An 18,648-nucleotide genomic window follows, 5' to 3' on the forward strand; every position below is an offset into this window, starting at 1 on the left:
TTTTTATTGTTTTGCTTTATTTTTGGTTGTTTCTAGTTTGATTTTCTTGTTTTAATTTTTATATTTACCTTTTATAGGCTAATTATTTGCCCTTTATGTCGTTTATTTGTGCTTTTTATTTTTATCTTCATTTTTTTATCCCATCTTTGTTTTTGTTATTTATTTTTGTTTTTCGTGTGTATGTTTGTTCTTCCTGGACAAATAATGCTGACCTACTGTACCTCACTTCCTCTCTCTCTCTCTCTCTCTCTCTCTCTCTCTCTCTCTCACTCACTTTCTCACTTTCTCCTACAGATACTACCAGCTACGTGTGTACCTCAAGTCTTCACCTAAGCTGCCTGCCAAGATTGAGCTCAGTCTACTCAAGAACACTAATTCAGGTCAGTAATATCTCTAATTTTCTCACATTCGCTCACTTTTTTCCTTCCCTGGCTCACGTCTCTGTCATTAGTAGTGATCCGTTTTCTTTAATTCCAAGGTCTTCAGTTTTACACGCACTAGCACACACACACACACACACACACACACACACACACACACACACACACACACACACACACACACACACCAGAAATTGCCAAAAATATACCAGTAGAAGTAGATTTTCTATATATCTCTTTATTTAGTGACTGATTCTATAGATGTTGATATTTACTCTTAATATACAGCGAGTGATTCAGTATATGAGAGAGGGGGGTGCGAGTTGGAAGCAGGGCAGTGAAATGGCGGGGGACAGGGCGACATTGAGGCGATTTGTTTGTGGCCACCCCGCACGGGATTGAGGCGTCTGGCAATAGATAGATAGATTCATTAAAGTAGAAATATTAATGCTTAGCTCTTGTTTATAGTATTGTTTACCTTTTATTGCTGTATGTATTTGTAAACAGTGTTATATTTACTGTTTGTTTACACGTTGGTTATATTAGCTTCCATATATCCCTTCTCCCTAGCCTTGCCCTGTGTGTGTGTGTGTGTGTGTGTGTGTGTGTGTGTGTGTCCCATGTATACTGTATGTACTATATATGGCTTCCAATTTTCCCTCTTTTGTGTGTGTATGTGTGTGTGTGATGTGGACGTCACCTTGCGCGTGGTGTGCCTGCGTTGCGTGCGTATAATGTGATCTGCATGTCTTATTGTTTATATGAATATTCTTTGTACCCCAACAGTGATGATGATGCCTTAATATTCCAAGTCTGTATCTGTCTGTCTGTCTGTGTCTGCCATTCTAAATGTATCTTGTATGTATGTTTCCATTAACCTCTCTGTCTGTTACACACACATGAATTTCTGTGATAATTAAAATGAAGACAGTAACATTAATAACCACAATAACACCAGCAAATAAAGAAAACAGTGAACAGTAATAACAACGGTACGATAACACCAGCATTGTACTCACATAACATTCTGCTCCGTGCCTCCCCCCCCCCCCAGCTGGCCTGATTGGGGGTGGGTCTGGCCAGGTATTCCCAGCGTGCGTGGTGAATGGTACAGCGTGCAGCAAGACGTTCCAGATCCTTTACCGCAACGAGGAGGTCACGCTGGATGATCACGCTTTGTTTAAACTTCACCTCATTGTTGATGCACACAAGGTAAGTGTCGGGGTGGAAAAAGCAAGGGGGGAGGTATATGTGTTATGATGATGATGATGATGAGGAGGAGGAGGAGGAGGAGGATATACGAAGAAATCACGCTCTGTTTAAACGCTACCTCATTGTTGATGCACACAAGGTAGGCGTCGGGATGGTGAAAGCATGGGGGAGAAATGGGTAGTAGTGGGAACTGGTCGTGAACAGATGATGATGATGATTGGTGGTGGTGCTGGTGGTGGTGGTGAGTAGAGTGTAGAAAGAGCGTGTGAGTTGGTGTGGGAGGAGGAAGAGTGAATGAATAAAGGTGGATGTATGTGGGTGGATGTGGGAGGCGAAACAGCGAATGTATGGATAGAGTGTTTGTCTAGTGAGGCTGGAAGTATAGTGGATGGAATGTGGAAGTAAATGGCTGTAGCAGGAACAATAAATAAATAAAAAACAAAACCATTGTCGTTTTGCTGAGGACGTTGTTTGCTCTTTCCTTCAGCTACGTGAGTTTTGCCCAAAGCTGAATAGCCCAACATCATCAGTCTGTAGGAAAAGGAAAATACAGTAAGCATTATAGCAGTGAAGATATTAATGGAAAGTGTTTGTAATCAGTCCCGGAACTCGTGATATAGTGATAGGGACTCTTTGTGGTCTACTGTACAGTCTTTTGGTCAGTATACTCGTGATAAGATAAAGGTTGATAAAAAACCCACTTCGAACACCTCAGAACGAACGCATTTTATTACGCAGAGTTGACGTATCATGTATCTTGCGTAAACTTCATTTAAAGTTAAAGTCATGTCTTGATCAGATTACAAGCGATAAAGCGCCCCGCAAGGTCGCCAGAGAAACACTGATGCAAGATAACGAAGAATTTATTTTCCTGTAAGAATTAGATATTGGGAATTTCTGCAATCTCCTTTCGTGCTCCTTCTTAAAAAAAAAAAAAAATAATAATAATAATAAAACAGGAAATTATTTCTTTTACCAACTTGCCCCCCCCCCCCTTTTTTTTTAGCTAATTTCTTGATGCATAATGGCAGAATAAGACAAAACTATGGATCTGTATCATTTACATTGTTAGTATATTTTAGTGTTATCTTCTGCAACAAATCAGTGTTCAAAATTATTAAGAGAGGGAGCAGTTTTTGGCCAAATTAGTGTAAAATGAGTTTGAGTAAAAGGTGTTAGAGTAAAAAGAGTTAGAGAAAAATGAGTTAAACAGAGTCAGAGTAAAAAGTTACCGTAAAACGAGTTAGCATAAAGTGAGTAAAAAGAGTATAGTCATTTTGTATATGAATCAGTGTTGGGGTACAAGAATATCCTTTTTCTTTATCACACACACAAATATCGCGAAGTGTCTGTGTTTGGAGCTATGGATCACCTTAATAACGAGATAGGCGATGAAAGTCCTCTATGATGATTTATACTGGACCACAATTAACACCTTACTGTACCGTTTTTACTCTAGCTTGGCCTCAAATTGCCATCTCTTGATCCTGAATGCTGAGTTGTAACAAGGTGATAACACTAGAATATCATGCTGATCACGAAGAAGTGCGATGAAAAAGATGTAGAGCAGCAGTATTGGCCAACTACCATTCAGCTGTAAAAAGGACAAAACTGGGCCAAGTTAAAGAAAAATTACCACACACACACACACACACACACACACACACAGCCGGCATCTGCTAAGACGGGGGTTCGCGCCTTGCTCAGTATGCGAAAAGTTTCACTGACGAAGCGAGTGGTCACTGTCCTCCTGGAGCAAGAGGATGGGTGTGTGCGTGTGTGAAGGTCAAGGCTTTGCCCTTAGATCGGAGTATATGAGCTCTCCCCTCTCTTCCGGGAGGGTAAAATGCTGAGTATCACAATAATCACGTGATCCTGACCGACCCGGTGAATTACGTGAGTATAACGTCATTGTGCATCTGTTTCTCTTTTTTCGGACGATTATGCTGTGCATCTGTTTCTCTTTTTTCGGACGATTATGCTGTCGAGTTCAGATGACCGAAGGATATTTATGTAACCTTGAGTTGACCAACCAAAGTGATGGATGTTGACTCATGAGCAGTACCAAGCGCACCACCCTTTAGCTTATCGGTTCATAGTCGTAAAGCTCGTAGGTTCCTACCCTGGTGTTCCTCCCTTTATTCTCTCCGACAAGGAGAGTATGTTTTCACCCCTGTTTGCGTTTGTTTGTTTGTTTGGTAGCAAAATTACTCAAAAACTAAGAGAGAGATTCGGACCAAATTTGGTTGGTAGATAGCCCATGTCCCAGGGAACAGTCAGTTAATTTTTTGGACTGATCCGGATTGTATTACGGATTCTGGATCCGGAAAACATTTTTTGTGAAGCCGTAATCACTGATAAGAAAACCTAACCCATTATGAAGAGTGGTTTGGAAATTGCGTTACCCTTGTCAGGGAGATGTGCTCCACTGAGTGCACCTCTAGTAAACCTTTGAAAATAATTACTTCTGTCCTGTATTTAGGACACCAGGCACAAATGGGTTAAGGAAGTTCAGAAGGCATGAGAACATTATGTACACTCCATTCCATATAATTCCAGTAAAAAAAATTCATAGGGAACATACAGAAATTTTTTGCGTGAGTTGACGATTTTTGTTGTTATTGTGACGAGGTAGATTAGGATATGATGTCAAGATGGGCGCGTACCACTGAGCTGTGTGATATGGTGGGGCTTTTTCATGGGTAGCGCCGCGTAGTTTGTGTGCCCATCAGGGTGACGCTGATGTAGTGGCAGCCATGTTTATGCACCTCGCTTGACATCCGCACCTTTTGAAATCAGCCGATGAATGTGGAAAATTTAGTGCAATAGTCCACCGCACTACTTACCGGATACAAAAATGGGCACAGGAATTCATCGAAGAGAGATGGCATTACATTTCACTGGTAAGAAATATATCCTGTTGCTAATTCGGTAAGATTACTGGATACGTTAAATGGCCGAGAAAAGATTTTTCCTTCTCAAGAAGCACTGGTATCAGCATCCAAAAGCTGTAGTTATTTGAGCACTTTCATTGGCAAGAGAGACAGAGGAGGCCTCCTCAGTGTGAGTGTAATTAAAATCTGTCATGAAACTGATAAATGCCTAAAATTTTCCAAAAAAAAACACACTCCTATGTTTGACACCTCCATTGAGGACAATCATGTTCATAGATTCATAAACCTGGTATCACAGTGCTACAGTAATATTAGGGTACATCACGTTAAGAAAATTATCTCAGAGGAAGTTATTGGTACTAAAGTAAGAAAGCAGCTGGAGAGGTTGATTGCATTTAAAAGCTTAAGAAATAAATTGTTCATGTATATGAAGTTATGTGTAAGTAGTACTATTAATCGCTAATAGATGACAAATTTTACTGTCTAATAATTTTCTTATATCCTGTATATGGCGAAATACATTATTTTCATATATGTGCTCGTGCCGTCGACTTCAATTTTATCTTTACAGTCGTAATTAAACAGACTTTAGGTTAAGGCGGTGTTGAAGAAAAAAAAGGGGGGGAGGGGAGGAGTATGTTCTGCACTGCAGCAGCCAATGACATTTTATTCATACTCTTGGCTTGATGTATCCTGTATAATTCCTACAGCTAGGCAGAAAAAAAAATCATAATTTTATATATATATATATATATATATATATATATATATATATATATATTTATATATATTTTGTATAATGTTGCATATTTATATTCTGAAGCAGCAGAGAAACAGACAGCAAGCTGCCAACAGTGAGAGCGACGAGTGTGAGTGTTTCAATATGGCAGCCGTAAGTCACGCTCACTGTGGGGATAGCCTCTCCATATTATAAAGCTCAGTGAGATAGACCCCCCAGAGTCCATCTCATAGAGCTTGTACACGTGTGGAGACGGCTTGTATACAGTCTTCGCTCGCAGTTGGTCCGGCTGCTTGTTGCCATGGTAGCGTCGTCTCTCTCTCTCTCTCTCTCGTTGCTGCGTCATTACTTTCTCACCTCTGTCCATTTATATTTGATCATACAAACTTGTATCGTTATGTATTATTCCCTTATACATCTCAGATTTTAATGAGAGGTATTCGAAACAACTATTCCTTGGCGACTTATTTTGCGTATTGCTCCTGATTCTCTCGTTTGTTATTTGTATATAGTATTGATATCGACATAGCTTGCACTGATACCATACAAAAATATTTTGAAGTGTAATATACGGAATAATTCGCCAAAGAAGGAATGTCACGAAATCTCAAAAACCACGTTGATTGCTGCCTTCATGCTCTTTCACTTATTTTCCCCCCCTCCCCCATTTTTTCTTCTTGTTTTCATTGAGATATTTGAGCCGAAAAAATCTACTGACAAGTGAAGTAAAATTCAGACATTCGGTCTCTCTCTCTCTCTCTCTCTCTGTGGGAAAGAGGGTCATGATGATGATGGTGGTGGTGATGTGGTGATCCAACTACCATCACTTGTTGCAAACCTCCCTATTTCCGTTAGTGCACAGTAGGGAGTGAGAGATTATGCCATGGGGTTCTTTTCTCCTCTGATTCACGTCCAGAGATCAAAGAGCGTCCTGACCTCAGTGTCCCCTCCCGATGTGAATATGGCAAATTGGATTAGGGTGATGATGATGCCTTCTGGAATTAATAATAATAATGATAAATAATAATAATAACAATAATAATAATAATAATAATAATAATAATAATAATCTTGTAGGTGGGGGCGCCCATCATCCACTCACTCATTGTAGTGCTGCCTTATGGTCTCTGCACTGAATGACAAGCCAAATGGCTTCCTGTAACCCAGAAAACCATTTACTACACTGGGTGGTAACCATATAACCAAATTATGGCACCTGGTGGTTTACTAGGTACTTAGGCGCTCCAGTCGGATTGACCCTGTGCAGGTTTATATCCAAGGGATGGTTGGGGCTTATTGCCCATGTGATGCCACTCAGGGATGAGTGAGGCTGGTCACTCTCATCTTAAATGTCAGGACTAACTTGCCTTGCCCTGGGCTCCTGCATTCCTCATGGGACAGCGCAGGATTAGATGATGATGATGAGTGGATGACATTAGTGGTGGTGGAAATGGTGGTGGTGCTTAGGCTGTAGTGCAGCTGATTATGTCAAATCCAGTAGTGTGGCACAAAATCAGCAGGAATGCCATTGACAGTCAAAAATTTGAGAAAGCAAGAAGAAAGCATGAAGGGTCCATGAGTTCAGTAAAAATACGACGCATGAACAGTGGTTCCAAGTCCACCACATAGGCATACCCACATCCTCAGCATCATTGTGTGAACTGGTCTGCATACCATGTCTCTTCTGTGGTGAAGTGGACAACAAAAAGAAACTGAGTAGAGCTGCTACCCTTGGCCTGGACAGAAGAGTGAAAGAATGTGCTCAGGTGATGGGTGACCAGCATCTACTGGCTCATCTAACTGTTGGTGACATGGTCCCCATTGATGCTGTTTATTGTTGTGCATGCCTGATTAGGCTCTATAGAAAAACAGAAACTGGTGCGTGTGACATGACTGCAAGTAATGCAACTCTGGTCATCAGAGCTCACGTCATTAATGAGTTGCTTGAATTTATCAGAAATAATCGTGACCCAGGAGAATCACTGGCAATAGCTGACTTGACAGACATGCACATTGCTGGTCTGGCCTTTCCATACATCAAATGCAACGCCACACACCTTCGGAAGGATACTGAAAGGCTCATTCCAGACACCAGATTGGTATGAAAGAATCGTGGCTGGTCCCTTGTTTTTGATGATGACCTGAGCAAAGCTGTTGATGACATGAAAAACAACACATCTACTGATGTCTCCATCATCCTCAAAGCAGCCAAAATCCTCCTGCAAGATTATCTCCCCGTGAAGCAGGCATTAACAGGTTCCTTCTCAACCTCCTGTGAAGCTGATTCAATCCCTTCCATGCTGGGATCATTCCTACACATGCCTCTTGATGGATTATTTATTGATCAGTTACCTCCTGGAGCTAAGTTCCAGGCTGCAACATCCATTATGCAGCAGATAATTTCAACTCCATAAGATGCAGATCCAAGAAACCTGACAGTGTTCCTTGTCACATAGAAAGGAGTTAAACACCAGCTTTGCTATATCTGGCAATGAAACTACACATTCAAACTGGCAGTGCATCTCTGGTGGAAGCCATGCAAACGTGAGGAATAGCTATGTCATATGACTGCTTGAAAACATTCAGCACAGACACAGCAAATTCAGTGATCAATCATAAATAATAATCAGTAAAGATAAAACAAAAATGATGTTATCTAGGGTTTGTGACAGTACTGTCAAAGAAGAGGGAGAGTGGCCATGTGCAATTTGCCGCAAGGGTGTGGGAAGTAATTCCATCTTGTGCAGTGTTTTTGATAAGTGGGTGCATAAGGGATGTAGTGGTATTAGAGGTAGACTACGAGATAATGCTGATTTTATGTGTGCAGTGTGTCATGGAGAGCAGGTGGAGATTGTCAGGCACAAAAGGATTGAACTTGCTTCTGAGTCTCTTGAGTGTGTGGAAGAGTTTTATTATTTGGGAGTCATGTTATGTGATGGAGGTGGGGCTGGAGCTAGCTCTGTGGCTAGGGATAGAAGTTGGAAGAAGTTGAGGGAGCTGTTGCCTCTCGTGACATTGAGAGGGCTCTCCCTGCATGCTACGGGATCTTTGTATGCAGCATGTGTTAGGAGTACTGTATAATGCTGTATGGTAGTGAGACCTGGGCTGTAAAGGAAGAGGATATTATCAGGCCCAAAAGTACAAAAATGACAATGATTAGGTGGATGTGCAGTGCTTCCCTGAGTGCAAGGCCTGGGGGGGCTAGATTTTTGATGGAAGAGTTGAGGTTTAGGATGGGACAGGAATGTACTGTATTGGTGTTGTGATGAGGAATGGTAGATTGAGGTAGTTTGGGCATGTGGAGAGGATGAGGGATGATAATTGGGCGCAGAAAATGAAAAGTGTTAATACAGTATTAGGGGTGTGGTTGCAAGGGGCAGACCAAGAAAGACCTGGGATGAGGTCATTAAGTGTGACCTCAGGGTTAAGGGACTAAACAGGGAGCCTGCCATAGATCGAGCAACATGGAGAGCTGCCATTAGGTGACCAAGGCTGACGCATGCAAGCATGTTGGAGCCTTCAAATGCAAAAACGAATCACCGTGAGCAGATTGGTTTGGTGTTTCCACCTTAGGCAGTGGTGTCTGCACCACTGATGGTTTTTATAACACTGATCACAACCCATCATCGACAACAGCAACATCAGCCCTCCATGGAACATGCATCACCATTCAGCAGCACTTCCCCTCAGACAGCCAACAAACTGAGAATCTCACTGACATCCTACATCCAGCTGAGATGGGGAAGAAGCATGAGAAATCCTTGTGGATGTAAAGTTTCATGCTCCAGCAGTGGTGCAGACATCTACTCGCAAAATCTGCTTAATGATGTATGAACGCTATAAACTATTAGTTTTCATCACTACAACATTGTAGATTTGGCATTGCCTACTTCTGACTGTTGATGGGATTTTGCCTCAAGTTTTCCTGTCACACATTATGTGTCTTAATGAAACTGTGAACATAGTTACGAACTTGTTGTGACACAACTTGGTACTTAGCACTTGCATCCATGTAATAATACACATATTTAAGAATTTAAGATGTTATTTCAGTTAATGGACCTTTGAAAGCATACAATATTAATGGCTTCAGGGACCTCAAATTATATCCATAAAACACGCATCACAATACCTGTGCATGGACTTTCTATGACAGTCAGTTTCCAAGCTATGAGTTGCCCATGTTTTAAGTGTGGCCAATTTGCATGTAAATGTTAACCAGTTGTGCATATTTTACTAATAATAGTTATGGTAAACAGAAAACTTGTTTTTGTAACTTTGAAAACCTTTTTATTGGATTAATTGATCCCCCAAATGTACACTTTAGACCCCAGTTTTGTCATTAGAGCTGTAACGGTAGCAGAGATGTGGGGTCTGGTGTATTATCAGTGGCCACTTTGAAAAACACATACATTTCAGACACAAAGCAAGATCTAACTTGTTTCTTTGGATAAATTTTTTTCTATCACCCTAAGGTACTGTACTTCCATACCAAAGGGGACCATTGCATCATGACTTGAAGTCAAGACCCTATTTTTTGCACGTAACCTACCTAGTATTTAGATGAACCTGCCGCTGCAGCTACTACTGCTGCTTCTTAGGATAGGTCAGTCAGACTGTAGGGGATGGAAACAGTCTACATTAACCCCTCACCCCTGTGTATGATGATGATCTTATTTATTGCAGTAAACTCAATTATCTTGTGTACAGTAATTCAGCCAACCACCCGCCTGATATTGCCAAATGCCAGATATTGTGTTGGTACCCCCAATCATCTAACCATTTGGCAATTAGCCAGAGAATATGTCATTATTGTAATAGAGCCAAGCAAAAAGCACTGGATGTTGCAACAACAGATAATTGAGAGTTTACTCTATAGATGATGGTGCATAAATAGCATTCCACTAGAGACTCCCTTGGTGGCATCTTATGTTGTTGGAATGGCTCACTCTGCTGGTGTGGGTATGGGTGGGGCAGTGGGAGTAGAAATTGATAGGAGTAGAGTAAATGAAAAAATTACTCAAAGTAGATATTTTAACTTTGACTGAATCATTCCCACAACACACAAGTAGTTGCTTGGCAGAGTGGAAGAGAAGTATTATAATCAAGAACTATTCTTGCTACCACCAGACTATTCAACTCAATCTTTTTACTGTATGATGTATTTATATTTAAGTGACTTGTGGTGATGCCTCTTTCTTTAACCCTCTCATGACTCAGACAACTCAGATATTTTTTCTGGCAAACACCAGACAGTATCATGCATCTTGATATAAGCCATAAGAGCCTGGAAGAGTTAATACTATCAGCATTAATCCCCTTTCATGAACAACTGTAATTATTGTCTATTTTAACTAATACCAAAATATTTTATTCAGCCACGAGTAAGTCACAGGAACCTGACAGCATTAATTCATTGTTTCCATGGACAGTACTGGTGTTAACATTCTTTATGTACCAACAGCTGGCTGAAAGCCTTGACCGTGCAGACCTTCAGGTGGTGGTGGAGCTGTGGTTCAGTGAGCATGCACTGGGACCTGACCACCACAATGCCATCCAGTGTGTGTCATCACGCACCCTTACACTGCACTTCTCCCCAACCAGGTACTGTCCCCCACCCTGCATAATTATACTGCATCATGCACCCACACGCTACACTTACCACCAACCAGTTACTGCGCCACACCCTGCACAATTACATCATGCACCCTAACTACAGTTCTCATTAACCAGGTACTGTGCCTTGCCATCACAGTTACATCACGCACCCACTTACCATGCTTACCATCAGCCATATATTCAGCACAGGAATCTCTCTCTCTCGGCATCTGTACTCTACCCTGGTGGCTCGAACACATAACTTTTAATTTGTTGTCAGGCTTTGGTCTTGCATCTTATGCCTTGATATTAACCACGTTTTGTGTACTATGTAATTTTTGTTGAAGCTTTATATAAATTATGCAAAAGTGATTACTGTATGACATTAATTTGTATCCTCCTTTGTGACAGTGGGTTAATAATATTTATTTTCCTGACCAGATTATGAGCTTAATAAAAAAAAAAATTATTTACATGTCTTTATTACCTAGGATGTATTTTGCTTATTTTCTAGTTATATACTATCAGCAATTGTGTGTAATTTTCAGAGTTATATGCAGTTGCAGACAAAAGTACAAAAGTGCTTATTCACTTCATTACAATAAAACATACAATGAGATGTGTGTTATGACTTTTGGAACCTGCTTGTATAGCCGTCAGAGTCGGTCATACTTTCTAGAATATCATGTGAGAATTTCCAGATTGTAATATGAAAATGAATACATAATTGGACATTTCAGTTGACCACATAATCTAATCCAGAGCATTCCCTGATTTCCACCAGGAGTTTGCATTACTGCCATCCTGTGCTGTTCCTGTGCATCTGACCTTTTAGAAAATCATGTAAGAGTTTCAGATTGTACTGCTGAAATGTGTACGTTAAGGGCTTTTCATGGTGTTTTGATCACAAAACCTAACCCTGCTTATCTGCTGATTTCCACCAGGGGTCTGCACTACCACCTCCCTGTGCTATTTGACTACTTTCACCTGTCAGCCGTCACCCTCACCCTTCACTGCTGTCTCGTAGCACTGCATCAGCCTTACATCAAGTGAGTCAGGTGGAAAAAGATCACACTGTGAGGTATATGTAGGTTTTGGAATAATTTTCTCCAGGTGTAGGCAGATTGTTTCCAGCCTTTTGATGAGCCAAAAAAGAGTAGCTAGGATAATCTGGCCCCCAGTAATTAAAGCCTATGAAAGTAAATCCTGGATAATGTGTGAAAGAAAAGGCTGTGCAAGAAAGGGAACAACTCAAATACAGAGTGAGGCTTTGGTGTAGACCATTTTTTATGACATCACTGTGAGTAAATGTGGGTGATTGAGGTAGCCATCCTGCTTTAGCGGGTAATAGCAAGTAAGTATGAGGAATATATTTGGAAGGGTTTTGTTATTTGGGAGACATGTTATGTGCTGTAGGTGGAGCTGGAGCTAGCTCTGTGGTTAGCGTGAGGAGTAGGTGGAAGAAGTTCAGGGAGCTGTTGCCTCTCCTGACATTGAGGGGGCTCTCCCTATGTGCTTAGGGATCTGTGTATGCAGCATGTGTTAGAAGTGTAATGCTGTATGGTAGTGAGACCTGGGCAGTAAAGGAAGAGGATATTTGCAGACTCAGACATACAGAAATGACAGTGATTAGGTGGATATGCAGTGCATCCATGAATGCAAGGCCTGGGGGGGCTAGGTTTACTGTGGAAGAGTTGAGGGATAGCATGAGACTTGAGTGTATTGGTGTTGTGATGAGATGGGGTAGACTGAGGCAGTTTGGGTATGTGGAGAGGATGGGGATGATAATTGGGTGCAGAAAGTGAGAAGCATTAATATTGGTGGTGGGGTTGCAAGGGGTAAACCAAAAAAAGACTTGGGACGAGGTCATTAAGTGTAACCTCAGGGACTGAACAGGGAGGCTGCCAGAAATCGAGCAGCATGGAGAGCTGCCGTTAGGCGACCAGGGCTGACGCATGCAAGCATGTTGGCTCCTTCAAAAAGGAAATGAAATGAAACGAATATATGTGGAAGAAAAGAAGATAAGGAACTACAGAAAGGCTAGGGAGTTGCATGAAGAAATAAAGTGAAGTTAATGTATATGGAAGATTTCATGGGGAGGGGTTAGGGGATTCTGGGTGGGAACAAAGTGTTTCCAAGGTTTAGGAGATTGCAGAGAGGTCTAGAGAGATGTACTGCAGGGGAAAGTTACAGATGGAATTATTGACCATCACAGTGCCAGATCCAGAGAGAGAAAAGATTGAGGCCCAGTTCAGTTGTTTGCAATTTCTAGTGAATCATCTTCACTTTGTAGATATCAGAAACAATAAACTTACAGTTTGTGACTTTTCATCATCATCATCATCATCATCATCAACCCAGCAGAGTTTCCTATATCTGCGTGGGATGAGATGATGTGCAGTAAGGGTGTATGATTCTTTAGGGACATGAATAAAAGAAGTAAGGAGGCCTCAGATACCATTGCTTCCTCTCATATGCCACAGCAGATAAGACTTGATTGAGGCAGATTTCATGTGATGATGGCAGATGAGAATAGAGGAACACTGTATGTTAGTGAGAGAGAAGGATGAGGAAGAGGGGCATTTGAGGAAGTGAGATGGTTATGTGAGGATAATGGAGCCTGGAGGTGACACTGGGAGGTTCTTAGGAGGGAGGAAGATGCTGGAGACAATGATATGGATGGTGACACCAATGCTGCTGCTGCTGCTGCTTATGATGATGATGATGATGATGACAATGACAAAAGAGATGCTGTATTAGGTAATGACGTAGCTGATAAAAACAGGAGGGTTCATAACTTCCTGTGGTACTCTCATCTCTTTTATAGTACATTTGTTCTGACCTGATGAAAATCCCTAACTCTTTCAATTTAAAAATGGCCAAGTGTAACCAGATTGAAAGGTTGATTTGACCAGTAACTTTGGAGATCCATGCTGATCTAATAAGTAGGGCTCATCAGATTTCCTGCAACCATTATTAAATATTCAAAGTATGGGAGTGACTCAGTCATGTCAGATGAAAGCAAGTCAACTATAGCTACCTTTTACAACATACAGGGAATACCAGGGATGAGATTCACAAATACAGAATCAGTTTATTGTTTTAACTAAATATTCTTTTTGTAGGAAGGACAAGGGAAGGAGTGCAGAACTTCCCATATTCTTTGTTTATCCTTAAAAAAAAAAGTTATGAGGGGCAGTTGCTTGTAAGTTACTTTATGAATCAGGGGCTTGAATGGTATTCTTCACAGTTATCAGGAATAGATAATAAAAAAGTGGGGAGAGGAGTTTCCTAAATTCAGGTATTCACCTTGTTACTGACGTAACACACTTAGTTTGGTGTTACTAGCAGCTTTCTAATTTCAGAGTTTGATTTTAAAAAGTATTAAGTGTGTGACTATTACCAAATTAAATGAATGTAAGTGAAGATTGAACATTTTGTTATTCCAAGTTGAATGTGATTGTGTTTTTAATATTATAGTACAATTACAGTGTATAAAACTGTACATTCTGTATAAATGACATACACTTTCATTATATGCAGCTGACATTTATTCAGTCTTAAAAAGCCATGTCACTCATGAGACTTGGAATGGTGCAATGGACAAGCTCTAAAACTGTTTACTGAGGCACGCATCTAAACTTCTATGTATGATCAGTGACAAAAATTCACCTAATATTTCTCAATTTTACATCTCACTCTCCATTGCTAGCTAATGCTGTATTCTGAAGCTGAGAGAGTTTTATCATGTTTCTCTGCATGTAGTTGATTCTCTTTAAAACAGCTCACTACTGGCAGCTATTCCTAAGCTGAGATAGGATGTTCTCTGCCCATAGATAATTCTCCTTTATACAATGCACCAGGGAGGAAAGTGGCAAATGTTCCCTGAGTGTGAAACAGATGGGAAAGAACAGTAGGTGAATTTACGTCTCTGACTGTACAGTCACACCCCTGGGCTGGTCTTAACCAGAGATCTATGTTTTTTGTTTCTACAGCACTTTAGCTCAAGGTGTTGATTTGTGTGTGTGTGTGTGTGTGTGTGTGTGTGTGTGAATGTATGATTGGAGTATTATTTTCCTCTTCACAGAATTATTACCATGTACAGTTCAGTAGTCTGTTGATAATTACAGTGTGTGAAATGTATGTATATCCTCTCAGAAACATCTCAATAGAAATCTTGCATACTTTCGTCAATTTCCATATTATTAGAGTACTGTATTATAGTAGTACAGAATATGGATGTAAATTCATGAGATGCTGCGGTGCTGAGCATTAGGAGTCACATATACTGATAATGAGCTCAGCCATAAAATCAAGTCACAGCTTTATATGTCAAAGATAAAAAGTAGAACTGTGATGTTGTATAAGATATAACTGTGCCACTGCCACATGAACCCAAGTAATAATGTGTTGCCACCTTGTGTGCATGCCCCCCCCTAGGAAGACCATACTCACCCTTGTACATGACTGGTGAGTGTTACAGCAGTCCACATAACTCACCCACCCTCCCTCACACCCTCAGGCCAGTCACACCATAAACCAGAACTTCCCCTTCTTTCATTCACTTTAGCAATTCACCCCCTAGTACAGTGAATTGGCTGCCTTTCTGTAATGTATTCCCCCACACCTGAAGTTACACAGGTACTCATTTACTTTATCTTCACGTACAAGATTACAGCTAAAACAGTACCAGAGATGAAGAATTCTAATATGAAACAACAACTAGTTTTGGACAGCTACACTTTGAAGAGAGTAATATGGAATTGGCTTACTGGCTGTTACTGATTAAATATCATTAAATAACACCGTTAGTGTGAACATGCATTGAATATTGTTGAGGAAAGGCAAATACATGACAGTATGTGTGCAAAGAATAGTAAGTTGTAACCCAAAGACCATATGACAGTGTTTGTGTAAGCATCATATTGATTTATCAGTCAATTAATAAACCCCAGTAAGGGGGTTAATGCCCCATGTTGTTGTTGTTGTTGATACGGCAGTTGTGTGTCCTGTTTTGTATAAGGACCAAAGGAAGCAGACATACTCAGTATGTTTGTGTTAGAAAGAACAGATTAATGTTATTTTTGTGTCAAGTATTGATTCAGAAATATTGTACCAGGTTACAGTAATGGAAATTGGAACCTCATTCCAATATTTCAGTTTAGTTGTAATATAAATTGAGACCTTATGCCCATCAATCATAATTCAGTCTATAATGGTATTTTCAGTGGTAAAAAATATGTATGAATGGAAGATGAAGCAAATCTCTACCTGTGTATTACATTGTGAGGTGGTTGCCCCTCATATGAGTAACCCTCCCTCCTAACTGAAACCACATCCCCCTTCCTCCATATGTCCTGTGACTTGGCCAGCTTTAAGCTACAATGGGTTACCACACCTGCCCCATCACCATTGTTTATAGTTATTGTTGTTGTTGTTGCAAAACTCTGTGGACTTTTACTCAGTATTGTCATTACTTGTTCTGTGTTGTTATGGTCCTCTGGTTTGTTTACCATCAAGTTATGAGATTTTAATTCTATGATCAGATGTATCATAAAGTTATGCCTGGAATTTCATGATGCTTGTATGGTACTGTACTGTATTGGAACTATTAGGTTTTATGGCAGTTTTCCCCTGGTGGTTAATAATGACAGTATTGATATTGGCTAATTCTCCCATCAACTGTATTCCAGAAACTACAGTATTGCTCAGTGTTAGTGCAGCACTTCAGAATTACTCTGTGAGATTGTTCTCAGTGCAAAAATTCCTATAATTCAGTACAGTATTACTGGCTTTTGTTGAAATACCATTCAGTTTGGTTGAGGTGTGCTATCTGCATACATATATTAGCTGTGTATAATGACAGTGTTTTTTACTATTTTTTTATATGCAGTATTTATTTATTTATTTATTTTTTATAATTGTTGCTTTTATCACCAACACTTGTTTTTCAGAGTCTTGTATATTCATTATTTTTGCAGTATGCAATGCATACTGTACAGTGACTTGTAATTGACTGTGGTTATCATTGCGTTTTAATATTATTGTTTATGAATTTGATTTTTATATTATTATAGATGATTATTGCATATATTGGAATCCCTAATTCCTTACAGCATTTTAAGGAGTACTAAATTTAGCATGAAATAAGATTGATTATATAAGCACATAGTTATAAGCAAGCTGTGTGTGTGATGTGTTATTAGAATTATATTTATTTTAGCCATGTATATTGAGCTCTGAAAATTTTTAGATACTCGTAACTCATTTTTATTGCAGTCTGTGATGGAAATTCTTTGCATTATTTTTATGCTCTTGATGCAGTATGATATGATTTGACTGAGCAGTTATTTATTTATATATATATATATATATATATATATATTTTTTTTTTTTTTTTTCAGTGTGAAAGTTCTTCATTGTTGCCCCCATTATTGTCCCTCCTTTTTATGAATATGGCATGGTTTGCACATGGCATCATGAAACTTCTAAGAGGAGGAGGAGGATATGAATTTTTATCTCTGTATTTTTGAATTATCAGTGTGCATGGTAATACTGTGCACTGAACCTGGATAATTAATGTTATTATTATATTATTTTTACCAGTGTGAAATGTACCATCTTCATTAATTAGTTTCATGTCATTGTTTTATTAGCAGTGTCTATAAAATTTCTCAAGAGACATTTTAAAAACATGCTTAATAACTCTTGCTATTTCATGTGGTCCGTGTTGTTATGCACCTCACATTTTTTGTTCTTTCTTTTCCCGTTTTATTTTACCATATTGGTGAATATTGATGTATTATACTTGCTGGTTTCATCCATGGCTTACTCTGTACCATCTGCCCTGCCAGCCAATCTACTTTTTGTGTCGGCTTTTTCCCCTACACATCATTTTTATCCTTGTATATCAGTTTTTTCCTCACCTTCAAATTGGTCCTTATGCATATTTTTTTTATTGCCCCACCATCTAATCCATTTTCATAATAACTTTTGTCCTACACTTTCAGATTCATCCACATACATCAGATTGTTCCCTCATTTCTAAATCTATACATAAATTTGAGCCCTTCCCCCATATTCAGATTCATCTTTTGATTGTATGTCAGATTATTTCCTTATCTTGAAATGCACCCTCGTACATAAACTGTTTTCCTCACCATCTGATTCCCCATCTGACTTCCCCCCTAGTGGTGGTCGGAGTGGCAAGTCTTGGAGCTCCCCGAGGCTCAGCGCACGTACCCAGCAGTCAAACATGGAGACCGTATTCTTCGGAACGCTCGTAAGTCGCCTATTACATTCGGCCCTTGCTTAAAAGTAGGCTACTTGGTGTTTGCATATAAATTTATTTTTTTCAGTGAAACTGGTTTCAATTAGACATGCTTTTGGTTAATGAAAGACGGGCTAAAGAAACAAGTAAAACATTCATTTTGACAATTTTCAGTCAAAAGCAGCTGCTAGTGAAAAATGGACGTTGATTTATCAGCAGCTTAATAATGACAACTTTAGAAAAAAAAATTCAAATATAACTTCTATGTTTTTAAATACTGTACTGCAAGGCTTATGGTAATTACAGTAGATGGAAGTAATTGATGTATTTTAATACAGTACTGCTTTAAAATATTATGAATTGTATTTTTTTTTTTTTTTTTTTACCTATCTTCTTCCAGAAGCTACTTTCAAAATTTCCTCTGGAAAGGTTGCAAAATGTGTTTTGAATATTACATTAACTGTAAGAAAGAGACTTGAAAAGGAAATGGTGCCAAATTCATAATCCATAACTCTGAAAGCACAACTAATTTGTATGCAAAATTATTCAGACATG

The 18,648-nt window shown here is 39.6% G+C and overlaps 1 protein-coding gene across 1 annotated transcript in view; it reads left to right on the forward strand.

The window, feature by feature from the left end:
• LOC145410534 (protein FAM135A) overlaps positions 1 to 18,648 on the forward strand; it is a 56,542-nt gene that overhangs the window by 15,428 nt on the left and 22,466 nt on the right. The window contains exons 2-6 of the mRNA XM_080280649.1: positions 295 to 380; positions 1,435 to 1,592; positions 10,690 to 10,829; positions 11,768 to 11,872; positions 18,015 to 18,105. Coding sequence (XP_080136775.1) covers positions 295 to 380; positions 1,435 to 1,592; positions 10,690 to 10,829; positions 11,768 to 11,872; positions 18,015 to 18,105 — 580 coding nt within the window. The remainder of the gene's footprint in view (positions 1 to 294; positions 381 to 1,434; positions 1,593 to 10,689; positions 10,830 to 11,767; positions 11,873 to 18,014; positions 18,106 to 18,648) is intronic.

The sequence above is a fragment of the Coenobita brevimanus genome, chromosome 86 (assembly GCF_032717465.1).
Source record: "Coenobita brevimanus isolate Jiangsu-jjx chromosome 86, ASM3271746v2, whole genome shotgun sequence".
NCBI lineage: Eukaryota > Metazoa > Arthropoda > Malacostraca > Decapoda > Coenobitidae > Coenobita > Coenobita brevimanus.